Source organism: Excalfactoria chinensis, chromosome 5, assembly GCF_039878825.1.
Source record: "Excalfactoria chinensis isolate bCotChi1 chromosome 5, bCotChi1.hap2, whole genome shotgun sequence".
Lineage (NCBI taxonomy): Eukaryota > Metazoa > Chordata > Aves > Galliformes > Phasianidae > Excalfactoria > Excalfactoria chinensis.
Window position 1 is genome coordinate 19,659,900 of NC_092829.1, and position 27,944 is coordinate 19,687,843.

Here is a 27,944-nt window from a genome sequence, read left to right on the forward strand (position 1 = left end):
CAAAGTGCTTCCAGCCCAGATAGCTCTTCCAGTTTCTGCCTTTTCTGGACCTACTGTGTTGCTGCCGCAATGCCACAGGCTGGACATACAGGGGACAGCCAGCACTTGCCTTTGGAGAGGGTCTGTAGCTGGAAAAAGGGTGACAATGGCTGTCACCACAAGGCTGGAGTAACGCGCAGAGGTGATGACTGCAGGCAGCAGGTGGGTGAAGTCATTTTATTCAAGGCACGGTCATAGCAATAAATAACAAGAAGGTACAGACCTCTGGCACGTTCCTACAGTGTGGCAGCCAAGGGCAATCCAAGCCTGAGCTCCCCCGGACTCAGTGCCGCTCACAGGCACTTGCATCCCCCCGAGAAAGAGAGCATCAGGCCATTGGATGGGGCCACCAGCATCTTGTCAGCCCCAAGATAAGCAGCTGCAGGACACCAGTGCAGGGAGTTGGGAGCCCCCCAAGATCCCTTCTGGGAGCCACAGCCACCACTTGGACATGTAGAAGCCAGAGGGCAGCAGGGCTGCCAGCCTTGAGAGCTGAGACTTCCATCTCACTGCTGGATTTACACACTGTGCTCCCACTCCCAACAGCTTCAGTAATGCTGGGCAGAGGAAGTGGCACAGGGCACCCCTGCAATGCTGTTCCCTGGGGTCAGACCCCTCCACCACCCCTGGGGATAGCAAGGATTGGAGAAGGGCACCCTCCCAGAAGTGCAATGCAAATGTGATTCCCCTAGCAGGGGAAAGACCCAGATCAGCTCTCTCAAATCCCACATAAGGTCTTGGGCACCACCCATGGGCAGGCACCAGTTCAACCCCTACCTCTGTAGCACTGCACCAGAGCAAGGATAAACTGTCTGAGCCCTGCCCCATTCCTGGGCAGCTGGCAATATGGGAGGATGACTGAATCATGGGAAGAAGCAAGATTTCAAGAGCCCCACCCCTGCATTTCCAGGAGGCAGCAGACTGAGCCCCCATTGGCACCATCACCATTCTGCTATCAGCTGCCTGCTGTGGATTTACCCTAGCAGGAAACCACCCAGGCACAGCAGAGCTGAGTGTGCTCATCCTGCAGAAGCAAGGATGGGAGGGACAGTACCTGCTTTTGTATCTAGGGTCCAAAAATCCCAGAGATACTGCCGGTGCAGGAGCAGGTGTGCACACATCCAGTGCAGCAGGATTTGTGCTCCAGAGGCTCCTGAACAAGTCAGGGAGTGCTGCCAGCCCCCTGTTGCTATCGCAATGGGATGGAGCTGTGTGGGTCCCCACAAGCAGCCCCAAGCAGAGCATGGGCAGCAGGAGTGGGAGGATGGGAACCACCAGTGAAAGGCAGCTGCTGTCACGGCCACAAAGTACACTTGTCCCTGAAGAACTGAGGGCACAAGCACACCACACTGCAGCAGCAGAGGGAGGGCACAAGGAGGGCGAGCTCTGCCAGGACAGTGCTCTCAGCACTGCAAGGGCTGGGGACAGCAGGATGACTGCAGCAGCGGGTGGGCAAGCGAAGTTTTGGCATGGCTGAGGGGACATGTGGCCATAGGCAGAACCTTCCTCCTCCCCTTGCAGTACAGTGTTTCAGGGTGACCTCAACTCAAACCCCTGCAACCTCTCTTTCCCATCCCAGACAGAAGGGGGCAGTTGGGGATGCGGGGGTGCAGGGTGGCCAAGCTTGTCTGCAGTGGCAGGGCCATGCTGCCTTGCATGGGCTGAGGTCCCTCCCTCACATCAGTCCTGATGTCCCCCTGCCCCAAAATCACCTGTGTGTGGGTCCATCAGTGAAGTGGACGCCCACTGGTGCTAGCTCTCACCCTGGGAGCAAGGATGCTCACTGGTAGCGGGGCTGGCTCTCCATCACAGGGCCGGTCCTGTACTCGCCTTCCACTGTCTCCAGCTCTGTCTCAAAGTTTTGCAGACCACAGTCCTCCCCATCCTCTGCCAGCTCCAGGTGGTTGCCCATGGTGCCATACGACTGGTGTGCCGGGGAAGCTGCCGGTGTCAGGCTCAGCTCGGGCTCCTGCAGCACTGTGGCCACAAAGAGCTGCCCCAGGGGCAGTGAGGTCAGTGACCAGAGGCTGAATGTAAGGGGATGTTGTCCCAGGCTGGGAGTGAGATGGAGGCCTACAGCAGGGCTAGAGAGAGGTACTTACATTGGAGTTGGGTGTGGAGGAGACACTGCTCCGCTCGGCATCAGTGAAGGTACCCTCAGACTGATCAGACATCTGTAGAGAGGAAACAGGAGGAAGTCACACAGGGGCAAAGGGAAAAGCTTTGGGATGCTCCATCCAGAGCAACATCCCCCACTGGGAGCTTGGTCCAAATCCCAGCCAAAATAGGGTTCACCCAAGCGGGCTAGAAAAGCTAGCTATGACCCTCCTAACCACAGCACCACAGTGCTGACGTCCAGAGATGGAGAGCTTCTGCATGAGTACCGAAGGAGCTGACTGCTGGGGACAGGACCAGTCCCTGCCCTTGTTCTGATCCAGGTGAAGCCGAACCCTCTGGCTGCACCGCAAATGCACCCAAGCAAGGCACAGAGTGGGAGATGGGAAGCAGCCGACCAGGCTCACCTGGTAGCTGGATGGTTTCCGTGGCTGTAGCTTCTTCAGGCAGAGGCCAAAGAAGGAGAAGACAATGCAGGAAAGGAGGATCACAAAGGTAAAGAGGGTGACAGGGCGGGTGGGACCTAGGGAAGAGACATGGGGTCAACACGTGAGCCTCCAAGGGCCTTCTGCACACTTAGCTGAGCCTCAGGCTGGGGTGTGCTGGGGGTGCTCTGAGCTCTCACCCCCCTCTCCCAATCACTAACTGACATCCCTGCATCTTTCAGATCTTAATCATGTCTTCTCAGCCCCCTTCCCACCCCCTACTCAAGGGTGACACCATCAGCCCTCAAGGATGCAGCTCATCCCCCAGAACTTCAGACTAGTGACCCCGAGAAGTGGCAAGGTGTAGTCCCAAGCTGTCCCTACCAAGGCGCAAGATGGAGAAGAAGAGCAGCCAAAACATGCAGAGGATGGGTGCCACAACGACCTGGCTGATGGCAGCAACATGGAGCTGCTGGTTCAGCTTGGTGGGTATGTACACGTAGTAGATGTTGTATCGGTCCACCATGTGCTTGAGCAGCATGTAGAGCAAACCTGGTGGGAAGACAGGGTATTTTTTGTGGCTGTTCCTTCCATATTTCATGGGAAGCCTCCACACTGCTCCTGGTAGCTGGGATAAGCTGCTCCCAGCATGGAGGGGGACACAGCAGGGCCATACTCACCAAAGGGGACAATGATGGGACAGGTGATGCTGTAGGTCATGACGACAGAGAAGATGCAGCAAGTCCACGCGTACTCTAACCCAAACTGGAACTGGTAAGCTTGGCTCTGAGACACAACCAACAACACTGTTATTGCCTTTGCCTTCCCAGGTGTACAGAGTCACCTGTGTATTCAGAACAAGCCAGGGTCATGTACCCGCTTGATGTGGAGCCGCTCGGGCTCTGACTTGGCAAGGCAGAGCCGGGCAGTGTAGACGAGGAGGCCAGGGATGCGCAGCAGCTCCATGGCTGTCCCAATCAGGCTGGAGGTGACAACGTAGTTGACGAAGAAAGCGCCATTGTCTGGGAGGAAAACACACCTGCCCCATGGACAGGGAGGGTGAGAAGGCGGCGGAGTTGGTGCTGAGCTCTGCCCTGTAGGTTCCCAAATTTTGGGGAGAAGGCCTTTACTCACTGGAACTTGATGTCAGCCTGGTCCAGGAAGTGGGTGTCAAAGAGCCAGCGGAAGAAGAGGTCCAAGCTGGGTGGAACAAAGGGGCAGCTCAGGAGGGGGACACAAAGCAGTGTGGGGGACATACAGCCTGCACCTGTCTTGCCTTGCCCTGGACTCAGATCACACTCACTGGAGCCAAGAGTATGCAAATATCTGACCTGATCTTTCTGGGATCTGCGGAAGGACTCACCACAAGCCAGGCACCATCAGCACCTCAGGCTAGCTTTGGCAGCCTGGGACAGATCCCCACCTACTCTGTACCTGTCTAGGAGCAGCTTGGCATGAGCCTTTTCCTTCCCAGAGACAGGCATGTGTCATCTGTGATGGAAGCATCTCCTGTCCCTCAGCCCTCTCAGGCTCACTTGCAGGGAGAAGTCAGCCCCTGTGTGATGCCCAGGCTGCAAGTTGGTCTGTACCTGGTTAGCCCCAGCGAGGGCAGGATGATGACCATGAACACCAGGAAGAAGAAACACTTGTGCATGGTGAGCTGATTCTCACTTGACCTGGGGGAAGGGGAAAATAAAAGAACTTTGCACTCCTACTCAGCATGGCCCCGAATGGCCCTAGAAGAGCATGGGATCTCCTTACCTTGTCCAGTGTGACTCGAAGAATGCTGAGTAGTAGACGAGGAAGGGTAGGAAGACAGAGAAGGCCCAGAGTAGCAGTGTGGGGAAGAACTGGGTAACAATTGGGTTCTGCAGGAGGAGAGATGGTGGACACCCTCTCAGGACTCTGCCAGCTCCAGGAAGCAACAAGCTGTGCCAGTGTACTCTGCCACTGTTCCATCATGTTGCAGGCAGCTCCCTGGGCAGGGGTACATGGAGCAGCCCTTCCGTGGGCAGGGACGTATTCTAGGAGGCAAGAGCTTGAGGACAGCCAAAGGCACCATGAAAATATGCTAAGTTCCAGTGTCCTCCCAACAGCTCCCAGGTCAATAATCATGAAGAAAATGTGCTGCCAGCAGCTTCTGACATCTCCTGGAACTCCTCCCACCCTTTTTCTCCTGCATGGACACCAGCTTGCCCTTCCCCATGGACACAGGCACAAAAGTTCAGGCATGCTCAGGACCCAGGACTGTATTCCAGGGACTACCTTGAGGCTCTCCACAGGTCGTGTGACATTAAACATGTCCATGGTGTTGACGATGATGGCTGGTGTGGTGAGGAAGAAGAGGAGGATGAAGAGGCAGATATTAAGGAGAATGAATCGCAACCACCAGGATGTGCCACGGACTGACAAGTTCTCCCTGCGAGAGGAAAATATAACTTGGGTGCTGTGCAGAGGAAACACTGTGTGTCTTGAGTCTTCTGTCTCAGTCCTCCAGTGCTTTGTGCCCTGCTCCCCACACCGAACATTCCATAGCCCTTACTCTAAGCTAACCGTCGCTCTCCTTCCTATGCTGCTAAATCACAGCTACAGAGCTCCCAGGACCTGAGTATGACCACAGTGGGCACTGTACTACAAGGAAGCCTTGGAGTAAGGCTAGAGAAGTCACAGCCTGGCAATCACCCCAAATCCTGTCTGATCCTGTGACCTAAGGAGTGACTGTTCTAGTTACCATTGGTAATTTCAACTATGACCACAGAAAGGTTCTTCAGCCCCTTTCACCCTGGGAAGGTGTTCTTTAGCTCTGGATATGGTTTCCCCTTCCCAACTGCTGGACTTTCCTCTCTCCATTCCTCCCACCATAGGGGCTCACCAGATGATATCACTGGGTGCTGGAGCGTAGCGCACACCCCACTGGTGCGACTTGACCACGGTGGTCACGGAGGACTGCTGGGGGTGCTTCCGGCAGTGAATGTGGCTGTAATCCTTCAAAATCCTGCAGGAGGAAGCCCAGGGTCAGGTCTGAACCAAGGGCTCAGGATCCCCCTTGCTTTTCATGAGTCCCTCCCCATAATTTCAGGCAGGCAGAGACAGACTGGTTGCCTGGATTTGGCTGGAGGAGCTGGCAAAGTGCCCCCTGCCATCTCCAGAAGTGGTGTCCCCATCCCATACCACCACCAGGCTGTGGGCCATGCTTGCACCAGCAGGCCCAAGGGACACTCACACAGCTGTCATACGCTCATCCTGGAAGGTGACAAAAGCCATGTCGAGCCGCTTCAGCGTGATGCGGTTGCGTTCAGCATTGAACTCATCTGTGAGCTTCTCCTCCAGTTCCCCATAGTACTGCTCAGCATCCACCTGTGGGAACAGCCAGGGCTGGGGCATGGGCAAGCCACAGTGCTACCTGCAGTCCTGCCTGCACTGGGACCACATAGCCTGAAGCCCTACCCTCAGCTTCCTACCTGCTCAAAGCCACAGAAGCGGCAGCAGAAGATCCGGGCACAAGGGTGGGTTTTGATCATGATCTTTCCTTCTTTCTGTGCCTTGGTGGTGAAATAAAGCCGGCCCTTCATTGCCTTACGCCTGCCAGGAAACAGAGAGGACAGTTCTTCTGCCTCCATCAGACAGACGGGTACAAGGTCCCCACGTACTCACCTCTCTGCATCCAGTTTCATCAGCTTGCGCACGTCGAAGCAAAACTGTATGTTGGTGACAGTGCAGCTGGGATAGGCCTCACTGCGGGTACATGGACATGGTGGCACCAGGGGATAGTGACAGGGATTGAGACAACCTTCCCTCTCCTCCCCAGGGAAGCCCAGGTAGGATGGGGACATCCTGTTGAAATGAGGTTACTCACTGGAAGTGCTTAATGATAAGCGAAGGGTCTGTGATCTCCATGGGAATGTGAGTAACCATCAGTGTCCGGGCAACCTAGGGAAGGAGAAGAGGCAGAGGATAGGGCTGGAGTCCACGGACCATTCATTTGCTATCTTGTTTAGCCCAGATTGCAGTTTGTGGCCATATCTTCTGCAGTAGAAGAAGGGGAAAGGATGTGCACTAGGGGAAAGGGCTCAGACATCACTGTGCACTCAGGTGGGAGCACAGCAAAACCCATGGCCTTCCTCTCTTGCTGGCCTCCTGCATGCTGCAGGCTCAGGAGAGCCTGTGGGCAACTGCCCAGCCCCAGGGCCTCGGCTTCTGGGTACAGCTGGACAGCCACCTTGTGACAGCTAGACACAGCTGAGCTCCAGTCTTGGTGACGAGGCAGCAGAACATTTGTCTCCAGGCTGCCAGAAGCAGGGGAAAAAATGACCTTGTCTTTCCATGTCTACCCAGGTCTGAGCTGCTTCTAAATCTCCCTTTATGTACAGCAGAGCACATACAGAGCTGCCCATCTGAGCAGAGAAAGGCAGGGATGTTGGCTGTGGGGAGGACACAGCTCACCTTCTCGTTCTCTCTGTATTCCAGGTGGATGGAGTGGTGAGCCATGCAGAGGATGGTGAGGATGAAATAGATGAGGGCAAAGATGCTGTGCAGCCACAAGAGACGATCTCTGGAGAAGGAAAGAACTGCATCAGCTCACATTGCAGCACGGGGACCAGCCTGGTGTTTAGGACCTTGCCATAGCCACCCCAGCCAATCAGCTGGCCCTCTGAGCCTACTGCCAGTGCTGGAGACCTAAGCCAAGGACGCATGTGGTGCAGACAGACACAGCCTCCCACGTATGCTGTGCTGCTCACATAGGCCAGGCCCCAGCATGATGCTCTGCTGTGAGCACCACATCTGGGTGCTTGCAGCACTGAAGCTGCACATGCAGCTGCCTAATGCCAGAGCTACGTACTGTGTTGGGATGTTGGCGATGGTGGTCCGGCCAAAGTGAGTGGGGTTGTGTCCTGCAGGAGAAGAGGACAAGCAGGAGTTTATAAGAATCTGGTGCAGAGCGCTTCTTCATACTTGCAGGGCAAACGATACGTGTGGGCCCTCTTTGCTCCTCCCATTCTCACACCTCCCAGGTCCCCAGCAAGCCCCCACCACCCTGAGGAACTATAACTGATGGAAGGGTCCTTTAACCCTCCAGCCCCCCAGTGCAGTGCTTGTGCCACCCTGAAGCTGGGATGCACCTACCTAGGAGGTCCCCCGAGAAGTTGACAGGCAGGATGACAGCCACGGAGAGCACACAGACCAGCATCAGCAGGACCAGGAGGTGCCGCTGGAAGGAGAGGTAGGTGGTGGCGTCGATCCCACACTTGCTCTGAATTTCCTCATCCCTGGGAGAGAGCAGTGGGGGTGAGTGCTGGGGGTGTCACCACCACCACACTGTCACTGCCTCCCAAACTGGGGACAGTAGGGCCCACACTGGAGCTGCTCTAGCCCCACAGAGTCCTTGAAAACTCACAGCATTCCACTTGTGGTATGTGGGATTTGGGCACAGAAGCAATGGGCCGTCAGGCTGACATCCCATTATAAAACTGGCTCCTGCTGGGAGACACTGAAACCCCGTCCTTTGGGGCAGGAGCCTGGGATCAGCAGAGCAGCAGAGGACAGAGAGAGGGGAACCCCTCCACACTCCTCTGGGGGACACTTAGGCAGAGCTCTCTTCCAAGGGTCTAGCTCTTGGACCACCACCCACAGGGACCGGCTCCCTACGGCATGGCCACAACACTATCAGTACACACTTACTTCATCTGGTAGATAGAAAGGAGCCAGGAGCAGAATCCCTGGAAGGGGAGAGAGACAAGATGAGGTAAGGCCCACCTCACCCAAAGCCCCAATATGGAGCTGACCCTGGGTAACCAAAGGGTCATCTCCCTCTACGGTTGGTCTTGATGATCTTTGAGGTCTTTTCCAACCTGGGTAATTCTATGATTCTATGATAAATCTCCCTTAATCTGGTTTGTAGCCATGCTGGCTTTCCCTTTTTTTTTTTTTTTTTTCCTATTATTTTTCAGGAGTAATATACCTCTGCACACAGTATCCAGTATGATGACTTTAAATAGTTATCCTACCACCTGCAATTATTTTGCTCCTTTCCTTTTCCAGCCTAGTTATTTTTTTAATAAATTCTGTCTTTTTTTTTTTTTTTAATAGCTACAACAGTAACTGATTTTTGAGCTTTTGTTATCAAAAGAGAGAAAGAGACAGCAACATGTGTCAGACTGTGCTTGTTTCTAGTGTAGCCTGTTTTGTGCCTAATGCCACCAAGAGGAGAAAAAGGCACGTTTGGCAACAATGGTACTAGGGGTAGCTCTGGGTGCCCTCATGCTATCGCTGGCAGTGAGTGCCCTGGGCACTTCAAAATAGCTTTTCTGAGAATGCCAAGAATAGCTGCAGGCTGCCTCTGCCATAACCGCTGTATACTTACCACATCCTTATTGTCAACATCCAGAGGGCTGCTTTCTGATGGGGACTTTTCCTTCTCACTCTGCTCCCCGTAGAAAAGTGATGTCAAACTTTGGAGGGAACAAAAGAAAGAAGTGAGTGAGGCATGGGAGAGGCAGCAGAAAGGAGAGGGAGAGCACCCACAGGGAAATCACACAGAGGTTTTCCTCAGCAGCCCAGCTGCTGCACTGTTCAGGCAGCACATCCTGCCCAAATAGCACCAAGAGCCATGTCACCACATGCCCCGTGTCACTTTCACTGCAGTTCCCCCTGGCCAGGAAGGCTGGCCTTGATGGGTACAGGTAGCCAGGCCATCAGCTCTGGCCTGGATGAAACAGCTGCACTCTCAGGATTCCTCTGTGGGCTGCACCACAGCCCCATTAGAGAGGCTGGAGCCAATCACCTGCAATAGCCTTGTGGCCTGCTCACCTATCATTGTCCATCAGCAGCGCCAGGCGCCCATAGTCCCAAGCTGCTTTCCGAAGGCAGGAGAATATCAGGAGAAGGAGCTGGAGGAGGAAGAAAGGGACTGTGAAGGGTGTTGCCACAGGATCTCACCATCTCCCTCCTTCCTGTTTTCTTGCTGATGGGCTAACATGAAACTCTCCTCAAGCCAGACTGCTCTTGGTCCATGACCTCAACACTGTTGCTGCAGGTAACAGCATGGACACTGACACAGCACAAGTGGCTCCTGGAACCTCACATATCTTGAGTGTACCTGCACCACGAGAGACCCCTGAATCTGGATCATTTCCCACTGTGGCAGCAGTCCCCAAGGTGCTGGTGACCACCGCTTCTGCATCTGCTCAAGCATCATCTGCTACCCAGCATAAAGTGGGCAAGGCTCTTGGCCACCAGCACTACATGACCAGAGCAGCAGGGTGCACCAGCACAAACTTACACACACATATGGCTGTCACCACACCTGTAACACACACGCATGCTCACAGCCACCCTCTGACACCACATCCACAGCCTTCCCCGTAGCCTCAGGTGAAGCTCACTGTGGTCATTGGCTGAGCATCATAAGTTGGACGGGCAAAAGTCATCCCCATGTCCACAGGGTTTCAGCCCCATTCCCACCACATTTGCAAAGCATCAACCTGCAGCACCACCATGGGAGGACATTTACCAGATGTATCTTTGGTTATCCAAATACCAACACAGCAAGAACTGCCCCACAGAAACAGAGGAAAGGGCTAGAAGGACCTCACAGCTACTTGGCTCTCACAGTAACAGGGCACTACAGAGACCCAAACACCTTCTGGTTGACCTCCTTTCTCAAGGAGATTGTCTTAAGCATGGGAGAGATGTGTCAAGAGGGTTTCTTTTAGGATACAGCTATTCCTGGTCTCCTGGTCTCCCAGGGGGGGCATCCTTTCAGAAGCTGGGACACAGCAAACTAAACTTCCAGCCCTGAACCCCATTTTCTCCCAGGAGGTCCATGGACAAGGCACCCTCCTAGCCTGCTCACCAGCCAGAGGATGAAGTTGATGGCAAGCACAGTGGGCACACCACCAAATGGCAGCCCTTGCAGGACGCTGCTGCGTGAGTGGGCACTGAAGCATTGCTCCTCCGTGCTGTTCACCAGGGTGTCCAGGAAGCTGAGTATGTCCAGTGAGGTGGGGCCAGCCCCGTCCAGCGCTGGTTCCACTGAGTACACACTCTCCATTGGTGCTGTCTCGAGGCCTCACCCTGCAACACAGGGCCAAGGTGAGAATAAGGCAGCTGCTGCTTGAAAAAGGGTCACAGCTCCCCTGGGTCCTTCACAGAGGCTGGGAGCTTGCTAAGGGCAGGGAGGGGATGAAGCTAGGTGCTGATCTCATAAATTCATAGAATCATTAGGATTGGAAAAGATCATCTAGTCCAACCATTACTAGCATAACCACTAAACCATATAACTCAATGCCACATCTCCACAGTTCTTGAGCACCTCCAGGGAGAGCTGTTTCGCCAGTCCTACTACCTACCAAGTAAGGACTGTGACACACAGGGCAGAGGGGGGTTGATGAAGTCTCACAGCTACCTCATACTCTTTCCTTACCCACATTAAAGCCCATGCTATTTGGTTGTCTCCATCATACCTGAGACAGGTCTCTCACCACCTCTCCGCTCAGTCTTGGAAGCTGAGTTCTGCCATGGCCACCCTGTTGCAGTCAGCAGGTAAAAACAAGGACCCAAAGCATTTGCTTGAGTTTCTGAGAAAGAGAAATGACAGTGTTAGCAAGGGGGCTGCCCTTCATTAATTCCTGTCAGCCAAAGCTACTGCCTGTGGGACGCTGTCCAGGCCTCCCTTCTCCAGCATTAAGGTCTGCGTGATTTGAGCGTCAAGGGACCACCCTTCCATCTTCCCAACAGAGCAGGATTGCTCCTTCCAAAACTTTCTCCACTTCCTCTGGGAACTGACGGTGCAGGCTACAGTCACTGCCAGTAGGAAAGGCTTAAAGGCCACTAACAGTCAAGATTGTGTATTACTTCCAAACCTTCTCTACTAGTGTGCTTTGGAGGAGAGGATCTTCTTCAAACCCTCAGTGTTCGAGAACCCTGTCAAAAAACGCCCTACAGAAGCCAGTGTAAAATAGCATGATCATTATTAACAGGGATACCACAGACCTGTGCACCAGGATGGTGCCAAATGGCTGCTGAAGCACAGGAGGAGAGGGTTGAAAACTATCCTTAGGGACAGACAGGTTACCGACGCAAGGGGCAACAGACAGACAAAACATTGTATTTGGAGGCCTTGAGCAACCAAAAGTAATTTTGAAGTTGACCCTGCCCCTGAGGGGGCAGGGGCTTTTATCAGATTGTGTCCAAGGGGTCCCTTTCAACCTCAGTTATTTGGCATCTCTACTCTTGGGGACCTGTGCTCCTGACAAGGTGACCTTCTGGCCTGCCTGGAATTTCTAAGGAGTTAAATGAGTTCCTTGTCCTGCAGACATGCTGAGCAGAGATATTGTGACAACAACCTGTGAGGCTGTGTAAAACCTCACTGCACCCACTAACATGGACTCTGTGAGCTTTGTATTTTTGCCTACATTGCAGACAGACCCCTGTTGCAGCCCCTGCAGCCACTCAGCCCCATCTGATCACTGCTGCAGGATGCTCCTCACTCACACGGACAGGACAGATGAAGAAGAGCAGGAGCCACAAACTGATTAAGCAGTGACAGAGAACGCAAAGACAGCCAGCACCTCAAGGGACCTGGGTACACAAAGTATTTATAGCATTTTTTCCCATCAAAACCGAACAGGACAAAGTCTGCTTCAACATCAAAGGAAATCTGATTGAGAGGTCCTTGGGGATCACAGAAAGCGCACACAAAACACCTCAGCTTAGAAAGGGGATCTTCCTGAGCTCTACAAGGATTTACTTTTGTTGGGAAACATTTATTTCAGATATGTCAGGGTGACAGATGGGAGACTACAGCATCATGTGCATCTGTGTGCACTGCTGTAGCCTCAGTCCCTCCCTCTCAGACCAGTCAGCTTCAGCTGTCCTTGGAGGTGCTGACCATACATGCACTGACCTGGCCAGTCCATGGCATCTGGAGACACCTCAGCCCCAGCTGGGGGTGTGAGGGGACAAACAAGCAGCAGCCATTTGATTTGTTCCAGCCTGGCTGCCTCCTGCTCACTGTGAGACTACCAGGGCCTATGGCTGGGGTCAGCCCTTTCCTACAGAGATGTTCTCAATCTGTTCTTTCCATGTGCACGTCTTCCTCCCTCCCCTTCCCATGTAAACAGCAGAGCCATCACCATCTGGCATTTTCAGCTGCTAAATAATTCATTGCCTTTTTGTTAACACAGAGAGATTGTCTCTGGCCGAGGGAGCTGTTGGACCTTCAGCAAATAATCAAGGAGACTCTTAGCAACCTCTGAGTCCCTTCTGCCACCACACTGCAGTTTGTTTCTAGGCTCTGTGCTTACATCCGTAGGAGGAAAACACTGCTGCAAGATGACAGAGTGAGAGGACTGGAGAGAGGATCAGCATGGGTTGGCTTCCCCTGTCAAGTCCTTCTTGCTGCCCTCTTTCACTAAGAGCAGGCTGTATTTGCTGCCACTCCAAGCCTTCCTGTCTGCAGGCTTCCCAAGTGCAAGCCTTCACCTACCCAGTACTGCCAGTCCCTGTCTCTCCACCAAGCACTACTTTATCAATGCCAGTCTTACTGCGCAGAGACAATTAAGGAGCAGGAGAGGAGTAAAGCCACCTGGGCAGCTCCACCCTCTCTTGAACACCTCCTGCTCCAAAGAAGCCATCCTATCATGCTCAGTCCTGTAACATAGTGCTTGTAGTAAATCATACCTCCTCTGAAGATGATCTCAGGATCATTTTCCTGCCTTTTCACCAGTTCTCTCAGCCTCAGATTCCCAAACCAATACCTTTTTGGGCCTTTTTTTCCAGTTAATCCCAGCTCTTATGGTGCTGCTCTTAGGAGAATTTCTGCAGATTGCATAGCAGCAGCACTACCATTCCAAAAACTGCTGGAAACAACCGGATAAGTAAATCACGTAGGAAAAGCACATGCAGAAAACAGCAAGAGAAGATTTCTGCTCCTGTGCACAGCCTGAGCCCAGACCTGTAAGGACACGGGCAACTTCCCTTCAGAGCAGAGGTCCCCATAGCAAGAAGCTGCATGGGCACAGTAAGTCAGACAGACGGTTGCTGCCAAAAGACCTCACATTTTCACATCAATTTATGAGGTAATGCAGTACTTTGCAATACTCTGGTAATGGCACAGAAAAGTCCAACCAAGGGCACAAAATCAGCAGAGCAGTTCCTATCTGCTGCCACGCCACTGCAGGGGAGCTTCCTGCCATTGTGTTTTTCCTGACCTTTATGGGGCAGCAGAGGAAATGCTGCTGTTAACAACAGAGCCAGGTGGGTGCATTCACATCCAGGGATGTTTCAGGAGCTCTCTGTTAGCAGTGCGTGGCCAGTGTCAGTCACAGCCAGGCATCCCTCTAGGCAGGCATGGTCCCCAGCAGTGACAGTGACAGCCACGTGAGGAAATGCAGAGCAGGCAGGGCTGCAGCTGGGAAAATGAAGCAGTAACAGGCAGGCAGGAATCACCATACATGCCCTAGCCCATCAAGGGCTTACAGGAGATATGCTAATACAGGGTTAGGAAATGTGCAGAGTGACAGAAAAGCAATCCTTGCTCCTCCTCTTGCAATGGCTGTTAATGGGCAGCACATTTATCAGACTGGCTGTTCAAAATGATTTATTGGATGATTTCTATGAACCATTTGCAGTGTGTGAGGTTTGCCTTAAATAATCAGTGCCCTGATTGCTTTGTTTATACACCAGCATCTGCTTCTCCTCTCTGGTTGGGTGGGCACTAATCCAGAAAATCAGATTTCCAATTAAAAATCAAGCATTTATTTTACGCACAAACAATTTTATACAATTTGTCTTTCCCTTTAAACATTCTGACAGAAATTCATTTGTTTGGGCATCCAGGGAAAGCTGGAGTAGCAAAACACCACAACAAAGCTTTGGGAGAGCTCAGATAACTAGGCTGGGCTTCTCCAAGTGCCAGTGCTCATTCAGTGCTGCTTGGGCAGGATGAGGTCACTAGTTTTTCTGGCAGGTAAGTAGCTGTGGCATGGGATTGTAAGGGACTTGCTTCTGGCCAGCGGAGAAGCTAAACTATAAAGCCAGATATTTGCTTCCCTAATGCCTCCTGGAAAACTGTCACCCCACTACATGAGTGCCTTTCTTCCTTCGCAAGGAGCCATGCCTGTGCTGCAGGAGGGGAAAATGAGGACCAATGTAACAGAAAATTCAGGTCCATGCCCTTCTGTGTCCCCAGCCATGCATCTCCAGCACTTGGCCTTGGTCAGCAGTGAGTGGGGCAGGGTAGGAAACATAAGCCATTGCCAATGACTCAGTGCAGCACAAAGCTGGGGCTGGGAAGTCTGATCCAGTCCCCGCACTGAGCTCAGCACAGCCTGGCCAAGTCAGTAGCAGCACCAAAGGGCACGGTGACCTCTCTCTCCTCGCAGTTTGGTGTACAACAGAACAGGAATGCTGCATGCCACGTCTAGCCCTCAGTGGGGCATGATACTGAGGACGCTATCCCCAGGGCACTGCCCCCAGGACACAACTCTCAGCAGTGCAATTGAAGGAGGTGCTACTTATGCCAAGCCCCAAAGCATTTTGCTCTGCTAAGGCCATGCTACAGGCAATTCCCCAGCAGAAGGCCCCTGTCCAATCACCAGCAAGACAGATGCTGGGCCAGAGAACATGTACCAGCCCTGTCCCATTAACTTGCCAGAAAACAGACATACTGCAAACAGGACAAAACATGCCAGGAACAGCAACCTGCCCTGCTGATCAGACCCTGGAGTCAGTAAAGTCCGAGACAAAGCACTACCTGGCAGCAGCTGATGACTCCTATCAGTATAACCACTTGCTCAGAGACTCACTTCGTCATTACCAAACAAGACATGACTGCACAGAGAGGTGACAAGGACCCAGCAGCTGATGTCCCTTGTCCCTGTACATCCCTGCAGTGATGGTCCCCTCCTCAACCACAGCTAACCAGCTGTCCCACCAACAGGCATCACCTCCAACACCCACCAACACCTGCAAGGCTGACAAGTGCTTCTCCTGTTTGGCATCAGAGGCTGAGGAAAGCACCTGGAGGCAGATGGCTGCTTCCCCTGTGGGGTGACCATGTCCACATAGAGCAGGGTGTCATACCAACACAGAGAAAAGCACTGCCTCCTCTGGGTAACCCCTACCTCTTGGAAACATGGGCATGGCTGCTTGCAGTTTCTGCACAAGCCCACTGCAGGTCACAGCTGCTGTTCATACCAGCAGAAGGTGCCAGAAGCACTGAGGGCTCCAGAAATGAGGAAAAGGGAAGGTAAGAGAGCAGCTCCTCCCTCCCCAGGTCCCTCTCACCACTCAGGAGCAGTAGGAGGTGGCAAGGAGAGTAGGAGTTTAGTGTGCTGTCTTTCCTAAAGCCACCTGCTGTAGAAGTTCCTCTCTGTCTGCAGCATGGCACAGCTCTGCCCAGATCAGCCTCCCCAGGGAAGGGATCGGGCCAGGGTTGTGCTTGTGCCCAGTCCTGCCACCCAGGAGCTGTGGAGCCACCCAAGTCTGGACTCAGATGCCCAAATCCCACCATGCTGCAGCTGAGCACCAGCCACTCGGCTGGGGCTTCCCTCCAGTTCCTGGGCCCTGCTGCCGCCAAGTGCAACCCCTTCTCCTCAGCCTCCCACCTTACTCCTGCCCTCTGAGTCTCTCCCTCAGCTTTCTGCTGGACATCTCCCTTTGCTTTGCCCCTGAGGTTCCAGCATCCACAGTACCCCTGCATCTGGCTCAGCTCCTGGAGCAAAGGAATCCTCCTGCCCTGCCCAGCTCACCTCTTGGTTAGCACAAAGGATTCTTCCTGCAAGCAGTAGGATGTAACACTATATATACACACACACAAGATGTAATTTTAGAGCATTTGCAGAGTTAGAACACTTTCCATCGCCTGAGCTCAGCGCCAGGAACACAGAGCGAGGATCAGGCTGCAGTGGGAGCCCACAGACACACACCACATACCAAATGTGGCCCCAGCACAGCTCTCCTCCCACCTCTGCCAGGCTTCCAGCAGCACTGGGTAACACCAGATGACCGGGATGAATCACACCACCCGGTGTGTGGGAGCTGGCAGCGCTGCGGAGCCCTCACCCAGAGGGTTACATAACAAGGCTGTGGCCCAGCCTCAGCCTACAGCCTTGGGTCAGCACACAGCAAAGGGAAGGGGAAACATCTGGTTATGAGCACAGCAGCCTAGGAAGTGAGGACAGGGACAGAAGGTACTCCCCAAAGCTCCTCAACCCTGTGGGGACCCACTACACAGCCACCCCCCCCACACCCATCCCCAGCATGCAAGCAAATCTGGTCCTTGAATGGGAAGAGAGTGGATGCTGAGCCAGGCTCCCGGCCTCATCCCCCAGTCTTGTGCAGCCCACGCAGCCCACAGAGGGAGAAGCGGGAAGCAGCTTCTGTGGAGGGAGGCAGCTCCCCAGGCAAGCTGCAGGCTCTGCAAGGCACACACTGTTCCAGCCTCCTCCTGCTGTGATGGCTGCAATGGTGAGATAGTTCATCCCTGCCACCCGTCTCCCTTCCATAGCCATGTACCCCCTGCAGGGTATAGCAGGGCAGGCAGCCCCTCACCTCCCCAGCCAGGTTCACCCCCCCGCCCCCCCCGCCACCTCCTCCCAGAGTGGATATGGGGAGCTGAGCAGCCCTAGAACATCAGAAATAAACCCCAGGCACTGGGAGGGGGATGAGATGCCTGCTCTGTCCATATCCACCACCCAGCAGTGCCACACAGCCAGCACAAAGGTTGGATGTGACAGACGAAAACACAAGAAATGGCTCATTTCCCTTATGGCAAAGAAGGAAGTGTCACATCTGGACCTGTACAAAGGCTAGGAAAAGGACAAGGCAAGGGAAGGAAGAGAAAGTGTGGGCCAAGAGGGGCAGCACAACGCCAGGATTGGTGATGCTTTGAGCACAACTCACTCTTGGAAAAAGGCTAAGTGGGACCAGGGAGATGAAGCTGATGGACATGTGGAAATGTCCCCTGCCACTGGGATGTTCTCTGGTCAGGCCAAACAGAGACAAAAAACACTAAGCCCCACCACATACAGGGTGAAATCCTCTCCCTGCTGAAACCAGTAGCAATTCTCCTTTCACCAGGGCCATAAATTTACCTCGTTGCTTTAGATGGAAAGAAACCTTGGAAATTCAGCTACAGGAACTGTCTGAATAAACTGGGAGTCAGAGGAATTCCTCTCACATGTAGCTGCTGGGATGAGCTAACCCTGAAACCTAACTATTGCCCTGGAACACTAGGACAGTTGTAGGCAATAACGGTACACACACTAGAGACGGCATGGCAATTATGGTATGGTAATTATGGCAGGGCAACATTCAGCAGTTTTCTTTATAAGTCCCATTACTGGGCTTTTGTGCAACTTGGTTTAACTCTGTGCACAGAAACACACAAGCCCTGACCTCCCTGCCACAACGGAGCTAACCTGCAAGTCCTTAAAATGTGACATCCTCAGGAGGTGGCACAACCATCCGAGCTTCTATCAGTGTAATTCACTCTGTTTTGCTTCCGAAAAAGGAAGAATTTGATGAAATGTCACGAAGGCAAACAGAAGAAATTAAAAACTTGGATGAAAGAATTAAAAACTTTATGAAAAGCTCCCGACAGAAAAATCCAATGAAAGTGCCCAATCAGATTAGTAGCAGCACAATATGAAAGGAAAAAAGCAATAAAGAGGACTTGGAAGCAGAACAAATAAAGGAATTATGACTTTCTGAAACACATATCTGACCAAAGAAAAAAAAAAGTAATCAAACGTGGCCCAAACTGAAAACCAATTTAAAGCTTGAAATCATAACAACCTACATGCTGAAACTTTATATCACACCAATCTGGGCATACACAAGTAGAAATGCAGGCAGTATGTTCTTGTTACCAGAAATACGCTCACTGGCTGAGCAGCTGCAAATAAAACCCAATGAACTGCAAAAGTAGTAAACTTTTGCTAAAAGAAAAAAGTTAAATCAATTATTTGAGTACAGAACTGTCGCGAATCAGCCTGCTTCCCTTTCCAATCCCAATGAAAACAAAGTATGAGAAGATAACCTCCGCTAGTTCTGCATCCTCATAAAGCAGTTGGGTCATATCCTGGGTATATTCCATTCCTCCTAAACTCTAATAAAATCCTGCTCCTACCGTGGAGTCATTATTGTTAAATTCACTGTATTTACAAATAGTGCTTCCATGATAGTTTTTTTCTAATGGACACAGATTTTAAGCAGTTTCATTCAGCTAACTAGGAATTGTTATTTAAATGCCCGCTCTCAGCACTTGGAATCAAAATTCATTTTCCACCGAAATACAGTTGGAGCAAATTTATAATAAATAATGAAGTGAAATCTAATGGGGAAATGTGTCACTCACCATCTTCTCATATAAGAACTACAGACATTAAGAATTGAAACAAATGCATGTCACACGATAACCTCACTCACTTAAGCCCAGCACAGCACCCTGCTCAGCCAGAAGTACCACAACTTACACTCATCACCAAGAATCAGCTTGTCCTTAGGAAACAGCAGCAATCCATAAACACAGCAAGATTACAAATAGGCAATTACACCATCGTTTTCTGATCATTCATTTAAATCATGACTTTGACCCCTCCATCCTATTCAGCAGCAGGCTGAGAGCCAAGTGAGCAAGGTACAAATAAACTTACTCTTGAGTCTAAGAAGCATGGCTCATTCTTCTGCCTTTTTTTGCCACTTCTATGTAGTTCTGCCAGTTGTGTCCTCTCCTTGAGGAAAGCAGCCTGGAAACACAAGGAACTGTGTATGTTTCCAGCCCAGAACCTGTAAGCCCTGGAAATCTCTTACTGATGTAGAGACTGCTGCTTGCAGGCTCAAGGGAAGCAGACAACCACCCCATTTCTGGTTGTTTCTCTGACACTTTGGGGATCGCACCATGGCAACCAGATTTCTCAGAAGATGTGAAAAACAATCACAGAAATGCTGAGGCTAGAAGGCACCTCTGGAGATCATCCTGCTCAACCTCCCTGCTCAAGGCAGATGCCCTACAGGAGGTTGCTCAGGGCTGTGTCCAAGACAGTTCTGAATGTGTCTAATGACAGAGACTCGGCTCCAAACTAGAGCTATGTTGAGCTTACACTGGCCTGTTGCAGCCAGATCCTCCAGCCTAGCAGTCCTAAGCCCAGGGTCACTGGGAGCTGGGATCCCAGCTGCACTGGTACCCTGTGATCTTTGGCCAGCCACTTCCAAGTCCCCCAGCTTCCAGCCCTCATGCAACCTCTCAGCACCTTCAGTCTCCTACCACCACCTTCTAGCACAGAATGAAGCAGCCCCTGGCAGAGCCCTTACTCTCTCTTAGGAGGAACTCAGAATTACCTGGAGATGTTTTTCCCACCTCTCACACCCTACTTTTTAGCACTTGGGGGTGTAGAAGAGCTTGGCTCATTCTGACTCTGCCTTCCTCATGGCTCACCCAACCTATCCGTAGATAGCAAGACCCAAGACATGAATGCTGAGGAATCAGGTCAGCTAAAGCCAACTCCTCCTCTCTGGTTCTCCAATTTAAAAATATCATCACTTGAGATCAAACTACAACAGCTCTAGAAGCCCCTCCTTGGCCAAAGCAGGACTCATGGGGACAGGGCTGGGAGCTGCACAAATGATCCTGGTGCTGAAATGCTTCCATACAGTGGCATTTAAACTCCCTGGAGACTGAGCAACATTACAGTAATTTCAATTAGGAATGTGATTTCCCAGCCAAAAAGGTTTGCTCTGCAACCCTCAGCATGGATACAGCACTTAAGTTTGTACAGCCATCCACCAAGAATGCCATACGGGGCAGGCAGAGATGGACCATGCTGAAGCTTCTGTAACCACCACAGACAGCCACAAAAACTAAACCCAACAAGGAGGTGCGGGAAGTGCCAGAGAGGGGAAGGCGAAACAGGGGCAGAGGGATGAGAGGGAGGAACTCACGAGGCCTCTCTATCTCACCTCCTGCCACCAGTGTGGAGGAATCCTGTGGGATCTGTCTGTCTGCCTCATCCATTAAGCACCAACAATCATGCCCTGGGTGTGGAAAGGACCGTGCACAGCTACCTGGCCCCAGTTCATCGCATTGTTGTCATAATGGTGTGAGTAAACTCACGCCATTGTTGTCACCTAATAACAGAGGTGATAGCAATCAAATTACCAGGCTGAGCTGCATTTGAAGCAGTAACTTAAGGCAGTTTTAAAAAGACATTCAGACACTTTAAAGGTAGATGCCAGAGTGGTCATCCAAAGCACCAGGGCATCTCATTGCTGGAGATCTCACAGCTGTGTAGGGGCTGAGCGCAATAAGGCCACAGCTGAGGCAAACTGGGGCCAGAGCTGCTGCACAGAAACCAACCAAAGAGGACAAATACGCTCCACTGCTTCCCCAGAAATGATCTCACGCAAACAGCTTTTGATCTGAGCTCAGTACACAAGCAATGCAATGTTTTCTTCAAACTTTTGGCTAAGTACGCTAAATATATTTACAGCAATTAAGCTATGTAGGTAAGAATAGCTGTTTCACCAGGCACAGGAGCGATGACTGCAAAAGGCTTTGGTGTTTGCAGGACTCATGGAGGAGTCAGCACTTGCACAGCAAGCACAGTGATGTTTTCGTACGAGTTTAGGTGATTGATTAGTTTAATAACAACTGAATTCACTGGTGGGTGTCAGAAACATTTCTCCTTCTCACTGCCGCTTTGGTGAAGTGATCACAGGCTGTGAAGACAGGGGTATTTCCTGTGAGGAATACTTAAAGCAGACACTCCTCCTTCTACAACTCCTCAAATTCTGGCTCTGGAGCTGTGCTGAACCCCAATTCCTGTGCCTGGGGCCAAAACCTTGGATGGCAGAGGGGCTGTGGCCCAGCAGCAGGCCTCGTGCTTCCTACAGGCTACCGTGGCTGAGGTGTGGGCCTGCCAATTGGTGGAGTGTTTTGGAGAGCATGGACAGAGGGATTGGGGAGATGTCACAAAAAGAAAAAAGAAAAAAAGAAAAAGAAAAAGAAAGAAAGACAGAAAGAAAATAAAAAAGCACCAAAATGCACTGAGACACAGATATGAGGAGAGCAGAGCCAACATGCTGCCATGGCAAGCAGGCAGAGGTTTAGGCTTACAGGGAAGCCGGAAAAGCCCATATGTGCTATGGAGTCAGAGGCTGCAGGGGTCAGGCAGCCTCCATCCTTTTATTTATTACTCATTTGTTTGCAGAGGGCTGTTTGCCAGCCTACTGAAGACAAATCCTTCCTGACAGAGCTGCCCCTGCTTCCCTCTCCATCTGCTCAGCACCAGCACTGCTTTGAAGGCAGCGGGGCCAGCACAATAGGCTCAGTCCTGCCCCTGAAGCACCTGGTCCTGCTCCCTCCTGCTTCTCCCACACCTTCCCCAAGCTCCCCTTTAAACACCACAGCATGCCCCTCCATACCCAGCAGTACATCCTGCTTCCTCCTCCGCTCAGACAGGCCTGCCCTGCACCAGCATTGTAAAGCCCGGTACAACACAAGGCAGGGTTCCATGGAGCAAGGTGATTGCTCCCACCCACCTGCCCACCCAGCCTTCCCCTCCCCTCCTGCCTCCACATCCATCTCCCCACTGAATTCTCACAAAGGGAAGAAAGCAGGAGCACAGATTGGTATTGAAAATGACAGAAAAGCAGTTAAAGGAATATATATATATATGAACGTATATATATATGTTCATTAAAAACAACAACAACAAACACAGAAACCAAAACCCACACACACAACAATCCAGCACCAAAAACCTCAGCCAAACAAAGGTGCCTCTTTCTGCTGGATAGCACGCTCTGTGTCAGAGAGATCTCTGCATTGCACACCCCTATGCAGCACCGCTACCACGCGGGAGGACATGAAGTGCGGAGAGGGGACAGCATGGCTCCAGGTCTGCACGCAGACCCGAGTGGAGCACAGTGGGGGAGAGCAGCTAAGACAGTGACACAACCTCGATCCTACAGACCCTTCTGCTGCAGTTATCACTAGCCAATACTGGGGGAGGAACGGGGGGAGACACCTCCGGCACCCCTCCAGATGTGGTCCCCGGGCAGGCTGCGCGGCCGGGATGACGTGGGGACCGAGCACAGCTGTGGCATGACACAGCGGTGTGATGACATTTCGGCTGGCAGCACAGGCACCCAGAGAGCCCGGCCCTGGGGTTCCCTCCCTTCCTGCCCGTGGCTCCGAGCAGCTCCAGAAGCCCCGGGCGGCCCCGCACGCTGGGCCCCGCCGTCCATCCGCCAGGTGCAGACAAGCGCTACGCAGAGCCGCACCGGTACGCGCCGCAGCACGCGGGCGGGCAAAAGGCACCTCACCTGCGAGAAGTACCCAGAAACCTCCTCCGGCAGCAAACCGGCCCCATCCCTGCATCCCCGACCCGCGCAGTCCCCTCCGGCATCCCCCTGCCGTCCGCCACCGGCATTCCCGACGGATCCCACGGGCGGGTCCGCTGCGAGCCGAACACCGGCGCGGCTCCCTCCCCTCCCAAGGGCCCAGCGCAGGCCCCTCCCGCGGTCGTGCCGGCCTCCCCCGGCCGCAGCCCCGCGCCCGACACCGACCTGCCTGCAGCTCGCTCCGTTCGAGGCCCGCCGCCCGGCCGCGGGGTGCCCGGCACGGGTACGGGAAGAGGAGGGGGCCGGGGCCGCCCCGCCCCGCCGCCCGCCCCGCTGCGGCGCACCCCCTCCCCGCCTGAGCGCTGCTCGAAGCTGGGGCCTGACAGGCCGGGGCCGCCCGCGCTCCAACGTGCTCCGGCTCGGGGAAGGGCTGCGGGCCGAGCTGCGCGGAGCGGCCTCTGCGGCAGCCGGCCGGGGGAGCCGCAGGGCGGCACGGCGCGCGGGGGGCGCGTTGCGGAGCGCAGCGGCGTTCGCTGAATCTCAGCTGCGGATGCGGCGTCGCCCCGTTGCGTGGCAGCTGAGAGACTTGGAGGGGATCCTACCGGCTGCCGAACGGCCGCAGGGGGGCAGGGGGGCAGGGGGGCCTGAGCCTCCGGGGCAAAAAGGGGCTTCGGGAGCCTGTTATCCAGCAAGCACCCACCACGCTCTTTCCGACCGTGCAATAAAAGGAGAAGGGGCAGCAGTGCGGTAGGCTGCAGAGTGCTCCTGGCCTCCCCGGTCTCTATCCCGGCCGGTAGTCGGGAGCAAGCGGGGAGCAGCCACCAAAGGGTGACCCCGGGGAGGTCCCACTGACGTTTCGAGAGCTTCGTTGCTGCCACCCCATGGGGGTGCCCCGGTCCCACACACGTGGCTGCGTTGCTGAGTAAACAGCACCTGAGGCAATCTCTGAAAGATTATTTTAGGCTCATTGGGTCTCTTCCGAGCAGAGGAAGTACAGCCCAGTGCAGAGCCCTTGCCCGTTAGGGGAGCACAGCCATGAAGGTACACTACACGAGGGAAAGAAAGAACACAATAAGCAGGCAGCCAGGAGCCTCCCTTTGTGCTGGGAATAGACAGCACTGCTCCTGGGCCGTGAGAATCCAAGGAAAGAGCCAGTTGTCTCCCACAGTGCCCTTCCTTTAACCTCCTTATGGCTGTGGCCCTAGCATAGCACTGCTGATGGTGCAGGGCAAAGTGGGATACAACTGAATATCCACTGATAAAATGTTACTGTCAATGAAACCATTGTCCCCAGCCAGTGGCTTTGAGAAGCTCCCATAGCTAAAGCAATGTGACTAACATCAGGGAACACTGAACAGACAAGGGACATCCCTCTCTCTCCATCTCCCTCAGCCCCAGCAGCAGCTGTGATGCAGAGAAGTTGCTCAGCTGCCCACTTATTCCCAACAAGCTCCCAGCTGGTCCTACAGCATCACTCAGGCTCTGAGGCTGTGATGGGTCCTCACGGCAGGTGACATGGGCTATATCAGGACTCTGCAGGCTGCAACCACTAAGCTGCCAGGGCTGTGAGAAAGACAAATTTATGGAGTTTTCTGAAATAATTTGTGACAGTGGATTGCTTCTGGCTCCCCAGTGCAAGATCCCCATTTCTCAGGGAGTACAGACTGTATTATTCATAAGCCATGGCTTCTCTGGCCCATTGAGCTGGAAAGCAAGATGCTCCATCATTTAAATTGGCAGATGCCATGGTGTAGCACTGCCTCCTGAGCAGAGCTGGCCTCCTTGACCCTGACCCTTGAAGTGTTATGGGTATGATCTTGCAAGGATTGGGACATCTCTGTGCTGGCTGTTCCCTGCCAGGTTGGCCCAGCAGAGTTGATTGGGCCTTGCCTGGAGGCAGATGGAAGGAGAGAAAGCAGTGTTTAGATTTGGAGCCCAAGGGAAGAAGAGCAGGGAAAGAGGTAGACATCCCCTGTGAGAATACCTTGCATGGATGAACTGCAGTGCAGGCTCACCATACCATGGGTCAGACAAAGAAGTCATGCACACAGTGCTAAGTTAGAGCATCCTTTGCACAGCCCTCAGTGCAGCCCCATGGTTCCTTGCCTGCAAACTGTTTCAAGGACAGAGTTACCTGTTCCTGGAAGCATTTCTTCTCATTACATGATGTCTGTCCTTTACAAGCAGGAGTGAGTTTATTTGTACCCTGGTGACCAAGAGGAGGTTATTCCCCAGATAAAGAAGGAAGCTCACACCTGAGGGAATTAACTCTGTGATCACACACTGCTGGGTGGCCCTCCTCTGAGGCTGACATTACACAGCCCTGCAGCACTCACTCTCATCACAGCCATGAGTGCTTGGCATTTCTTCAAGCTGGGCTCCAGGGCATTGAGCAGACACCCAGCAAATGTTGCCCCGGCAGTTCAGTAACCACACAAGGCAAGGGCTGTTGAATCCTACCTAAGGAAGCCCCTTGGATGGAGGCAGGAGGCTACTCCCTGATTCTCTCTAGCCTTTTCCCTTCCTAGTGCTGCCTGTCACCTTCCAGAAACACCTCCCAGCTGCGGTAGCTAAGGAAACAGGGCTCCTGCAGGCAACGGCTTCTTTCATTGGGTACCAGCGCTGCAGCCTCGAGGGCTCCCGGGGAGCTGAGATGTGCACCCAAGGCCATGGCAGTGCCAGCCCCACACACAGCTGCACAGAGCCTCTGTCTGCCCCGTGCTGATCCCAGAGCCTGAACGCAGCACAGCACTATGCACTCGTACCTCCCAGCGGTCACACCAGCCACCTCCTCTGCGTTAATTAAGAAAGTTAATTTCTTAATTTTCAAGTGCTCACCCCCAGACCATGGCAGGGCTCTCTGAAGGCAGCTTTCCATGGGTAATAACAGAGAAATGGGGACCACAGCTGCTAAGATGGGAAATCATCTCTCCTACCACCAGCTCCCTCGCGGGTTGCTATGTGCATGCTTGTAATTTCAAATTTGCTTCAAGCATCACCCACTAACTGGGCTGTGTGACCAGGCACTAATCAGTTACATTAAAATATGCTAATTGGATCTTCTCAGTTGGTGCTGGTCTGATGGGACGGTGTGCCTCGATGCTCACAGGTGTGGCATTTCTCCCCAGCTGTCATCCTCCTCTTTTCAGCTGCCCTCAGCAGCGAGGTGCTGCCCCACCACCACAGCCCCACACCAACAGGCAGCACAGCAGCATGGTTGGCTCAAGCTGTCCAAACAACTGCTATGGTCCCAGCACCACTGCTCCTCCTGATGAATGCCACCCTGCGTGCAGCCATCCCTGCCTCCAGCAGTGCCGCTGGGGGGTCCCACCTGCTCCCCTGTCCCTGCAAGCAGCTTGTGCAGTTCCTGTCCAGCATCCAGCCACTCACCAATCCATCTTCCTCCCTACCTGTTGCTTTTTGCAGCACTGAGCACTTAGTTTACCCCCTTGAAGGAAGACAAATGGCAGATTATCACCTAGACCTGCAGGCTTGCGCTTGTAACCCCAGCCAGCTTTTGTGCATCACACACCCACACATTCCCTGAGGAAAGCTGATGTGCACTGGGGGTCAGACTCACTGCCCACTCACCTTCCAGTGACAGATGCACTGACCTGGCCTTGTGCCTTGAAGCCCAAGATATGCGTGTTACTTGCTTGTGGCTCTGGTATTGTGTGTCAACGAGAAGCTGGGTCTGCTTGTTCTCTGGAAAAGACTTCTTCCTCTCTTATGCACAAGTATCTGAGAGAGAAACAGAATAAACACTTGGTTACACACAGCTTGCAGAGAGGTAAGAGATTTCCTGAAATGGAGGTCATACAAGAAAAGTGTAGATGTGGCACTTATGGACATGTTTCAGTGTTGATGGTGGGGATGGGGTGGTGGTTGTACTACAGCTTTAATGATGCTGTGATTTATCGATCAGAGCCAGATCTTTCCTACAAATTTAAGGGAAACATCCCCTCTGCACTGAGAGCTGCGAGCAGTAATTCCCAGTGGATAAGAAGATCCAGTCTGAGTCCTTGACCTTCTGAATCAGGAAATGGCATTCGTGATGATGCTTCAAGCAATGAGAGATTGATTGCACAGATAGCAGGAAAAGCGATGGTAGTTTTAATGAGAATGTCAGCAGATAGTGGGGGACAGATGTGAGCCGACAGCCCGAGCCAGGAGAGCCGGTGCGGGAGATGCATATGATATAACAAACCCTATTAGCACTCAGGTCAAGCACAGAGCCCTGCATGCAGGATGTGACCCCACACACGTGCCCAGCCATCTTGCACACAGCCAGCACTCTGTGCACTGATGTTCTCCCCAGCTGAAACGAGCCACCAGGCACCCAGCTAATGAAGATTCAGCAGCACAGTCCTTTCTGGATGCCACCAAAGCCATTAACCCCAACCAGGACGCCTCACTTGCAAAATACTCGACAAAAGCATCTATGCAAACTCTCTCGTCAGCATTTCCTGAATGCGCACCAGAATGCAAAGGCAGTGGAAAGGAAACCAAAGGAAGAGATACCCGAGGGCAGGAAGGGGCAGCAAGGCCAGGCAGGGGATTTGAGCAGGCTGGTGTTTCCAGAGCAACTGGCCGCAGCGAAGAGCCTAAGGACGATGCTGCCTGTGCTTCCCTGCAGCTCCCCTAAGACCTGGTGCCTTCCACAGCGGCACAGCCCAGTCCAGCCGCGAACTGCCCGACTCCAGCTCTGCCCACGTACCCCCGCACCCGCCCGGGGCCCAGCCGAGGACTTCTGGGGCTTAAGAGGGCTCGGCGGGCCCCAAGCGCCACCTACTGGCGGCCCCGCGCCGGTGCGCCTCGGGGAGCTGGGAAGCCCGATGGGGGGTATCTGGGGCCGCGGCGATACTCCAACCTCACCAGGCAGGAGCCGGAGGGAGGAAGGTGGAAAGGCCTGGAGAAAGCCCAGGTCCCGCTGCAGGAGGGACTGCTTCCTGACAAGGCAGACTTCAGCTGGCAGGAGCCTGCCCTTGCTTCAGGCAGCCTGGTGTGTGGCTGCCCTCG

The 27,944-nt window shown here is 53.2% G+C and overlaps 1 protein-coding gene across 6 annotated transcripts; it reads right to left on the reverse strand.

Annotated features, from left to right (window-relative positions):
- Positions 1-202: 202 nt before the first annotated feature.
- On the reverse strand, positions 203-27,704 carry TMEM63C (transmembrane protein 63C). 6 transcript variants are annotated; one of them, XM_072339054.1, is made up of 25 exons: positions 27,447-27,704; positions 26,540-26,666; positions 11,042-11,155; positions 10,432-10,652; positions 9,387-9,466; positions 8,941-9,028; positions 8,259-8,296; positions 7,704-7,846; positions 7,420-7,471; positions 7,023-7,131; positions 6,436-6,509; positions 6,234-6,314; positions 6,041-6,161; positions 5,803-5,936; positions 5,452-5,574; positions 4,845-4,998; positions 4,341-4,447; positions 4,169-4,255; positions 3,714-3,779; positions 3,456-3,618; positions 3,260-3,365; positions 2,964-3,131; positions 2,562-2,677; positions 2,142-2,213; positions 203-2,032 (listed from the first exon to the last, which is right to left on the reverse strand). In XM_072339054.1, the coding sequence occupies exons 4-25, from the start codon at positions 10,627-10,629 to the stop codon at positions 1,820-1,822; spliced, it is 2,493 nt and encodes an 830-aa protein (XP_072195155.1). In that variant the 5' UTR covers positions 10,630-10,652; positions 11,042-11,155; positions 26,540-26,666; positions 27,447-27,704; the 3' UTR covers positions 203-1,819. The 6 variants fall into 6 exon arrangements, with proteins under 6 accessions (XP_072195155.1, XP_072195156.1, XP_072195158.1 ...); XM_072339055.1 differs by lacking the exons at positions 26,540-26,666; positions 27,447-27,704 and adding an exon at positions 23,626-23,719; XM_072339057.1 differs by lacking the exons at positions 26,540-26,666; positions 27,447-27,704 and adding an exon at positions 23,151-23,266 and having other exon boundaries at positions 7,704-7,788.
- Positions 27,705-27,944: the final 240 nt, after the last annotated feature.

Bases quoted from the DNA above. Each gene is read 5' to 3' on its own strand.
- TMEM63C (XM_072339054.1), bottom strand. From the start codon at position 10,629: ATGGAGAGTGTGTACTCAGTGGAACCAGCGCTGGACGGGGCTGGCCCC. The intron at 6,315-6,435 runs GTGAGTAACCTC...ATGTACCCGCAG, and splicing joins CTTATCATTAAGCACTTCCA to TGAGGCCTATCCCAGCTGCA. The intron at 3,780-4,168 runs GTACAGACCAAC...TGTTCCACCCAG, and splicing joins CCCTCGCTGGGGCTAACCAG to CTTGGACCTCTTCTTCCGCT.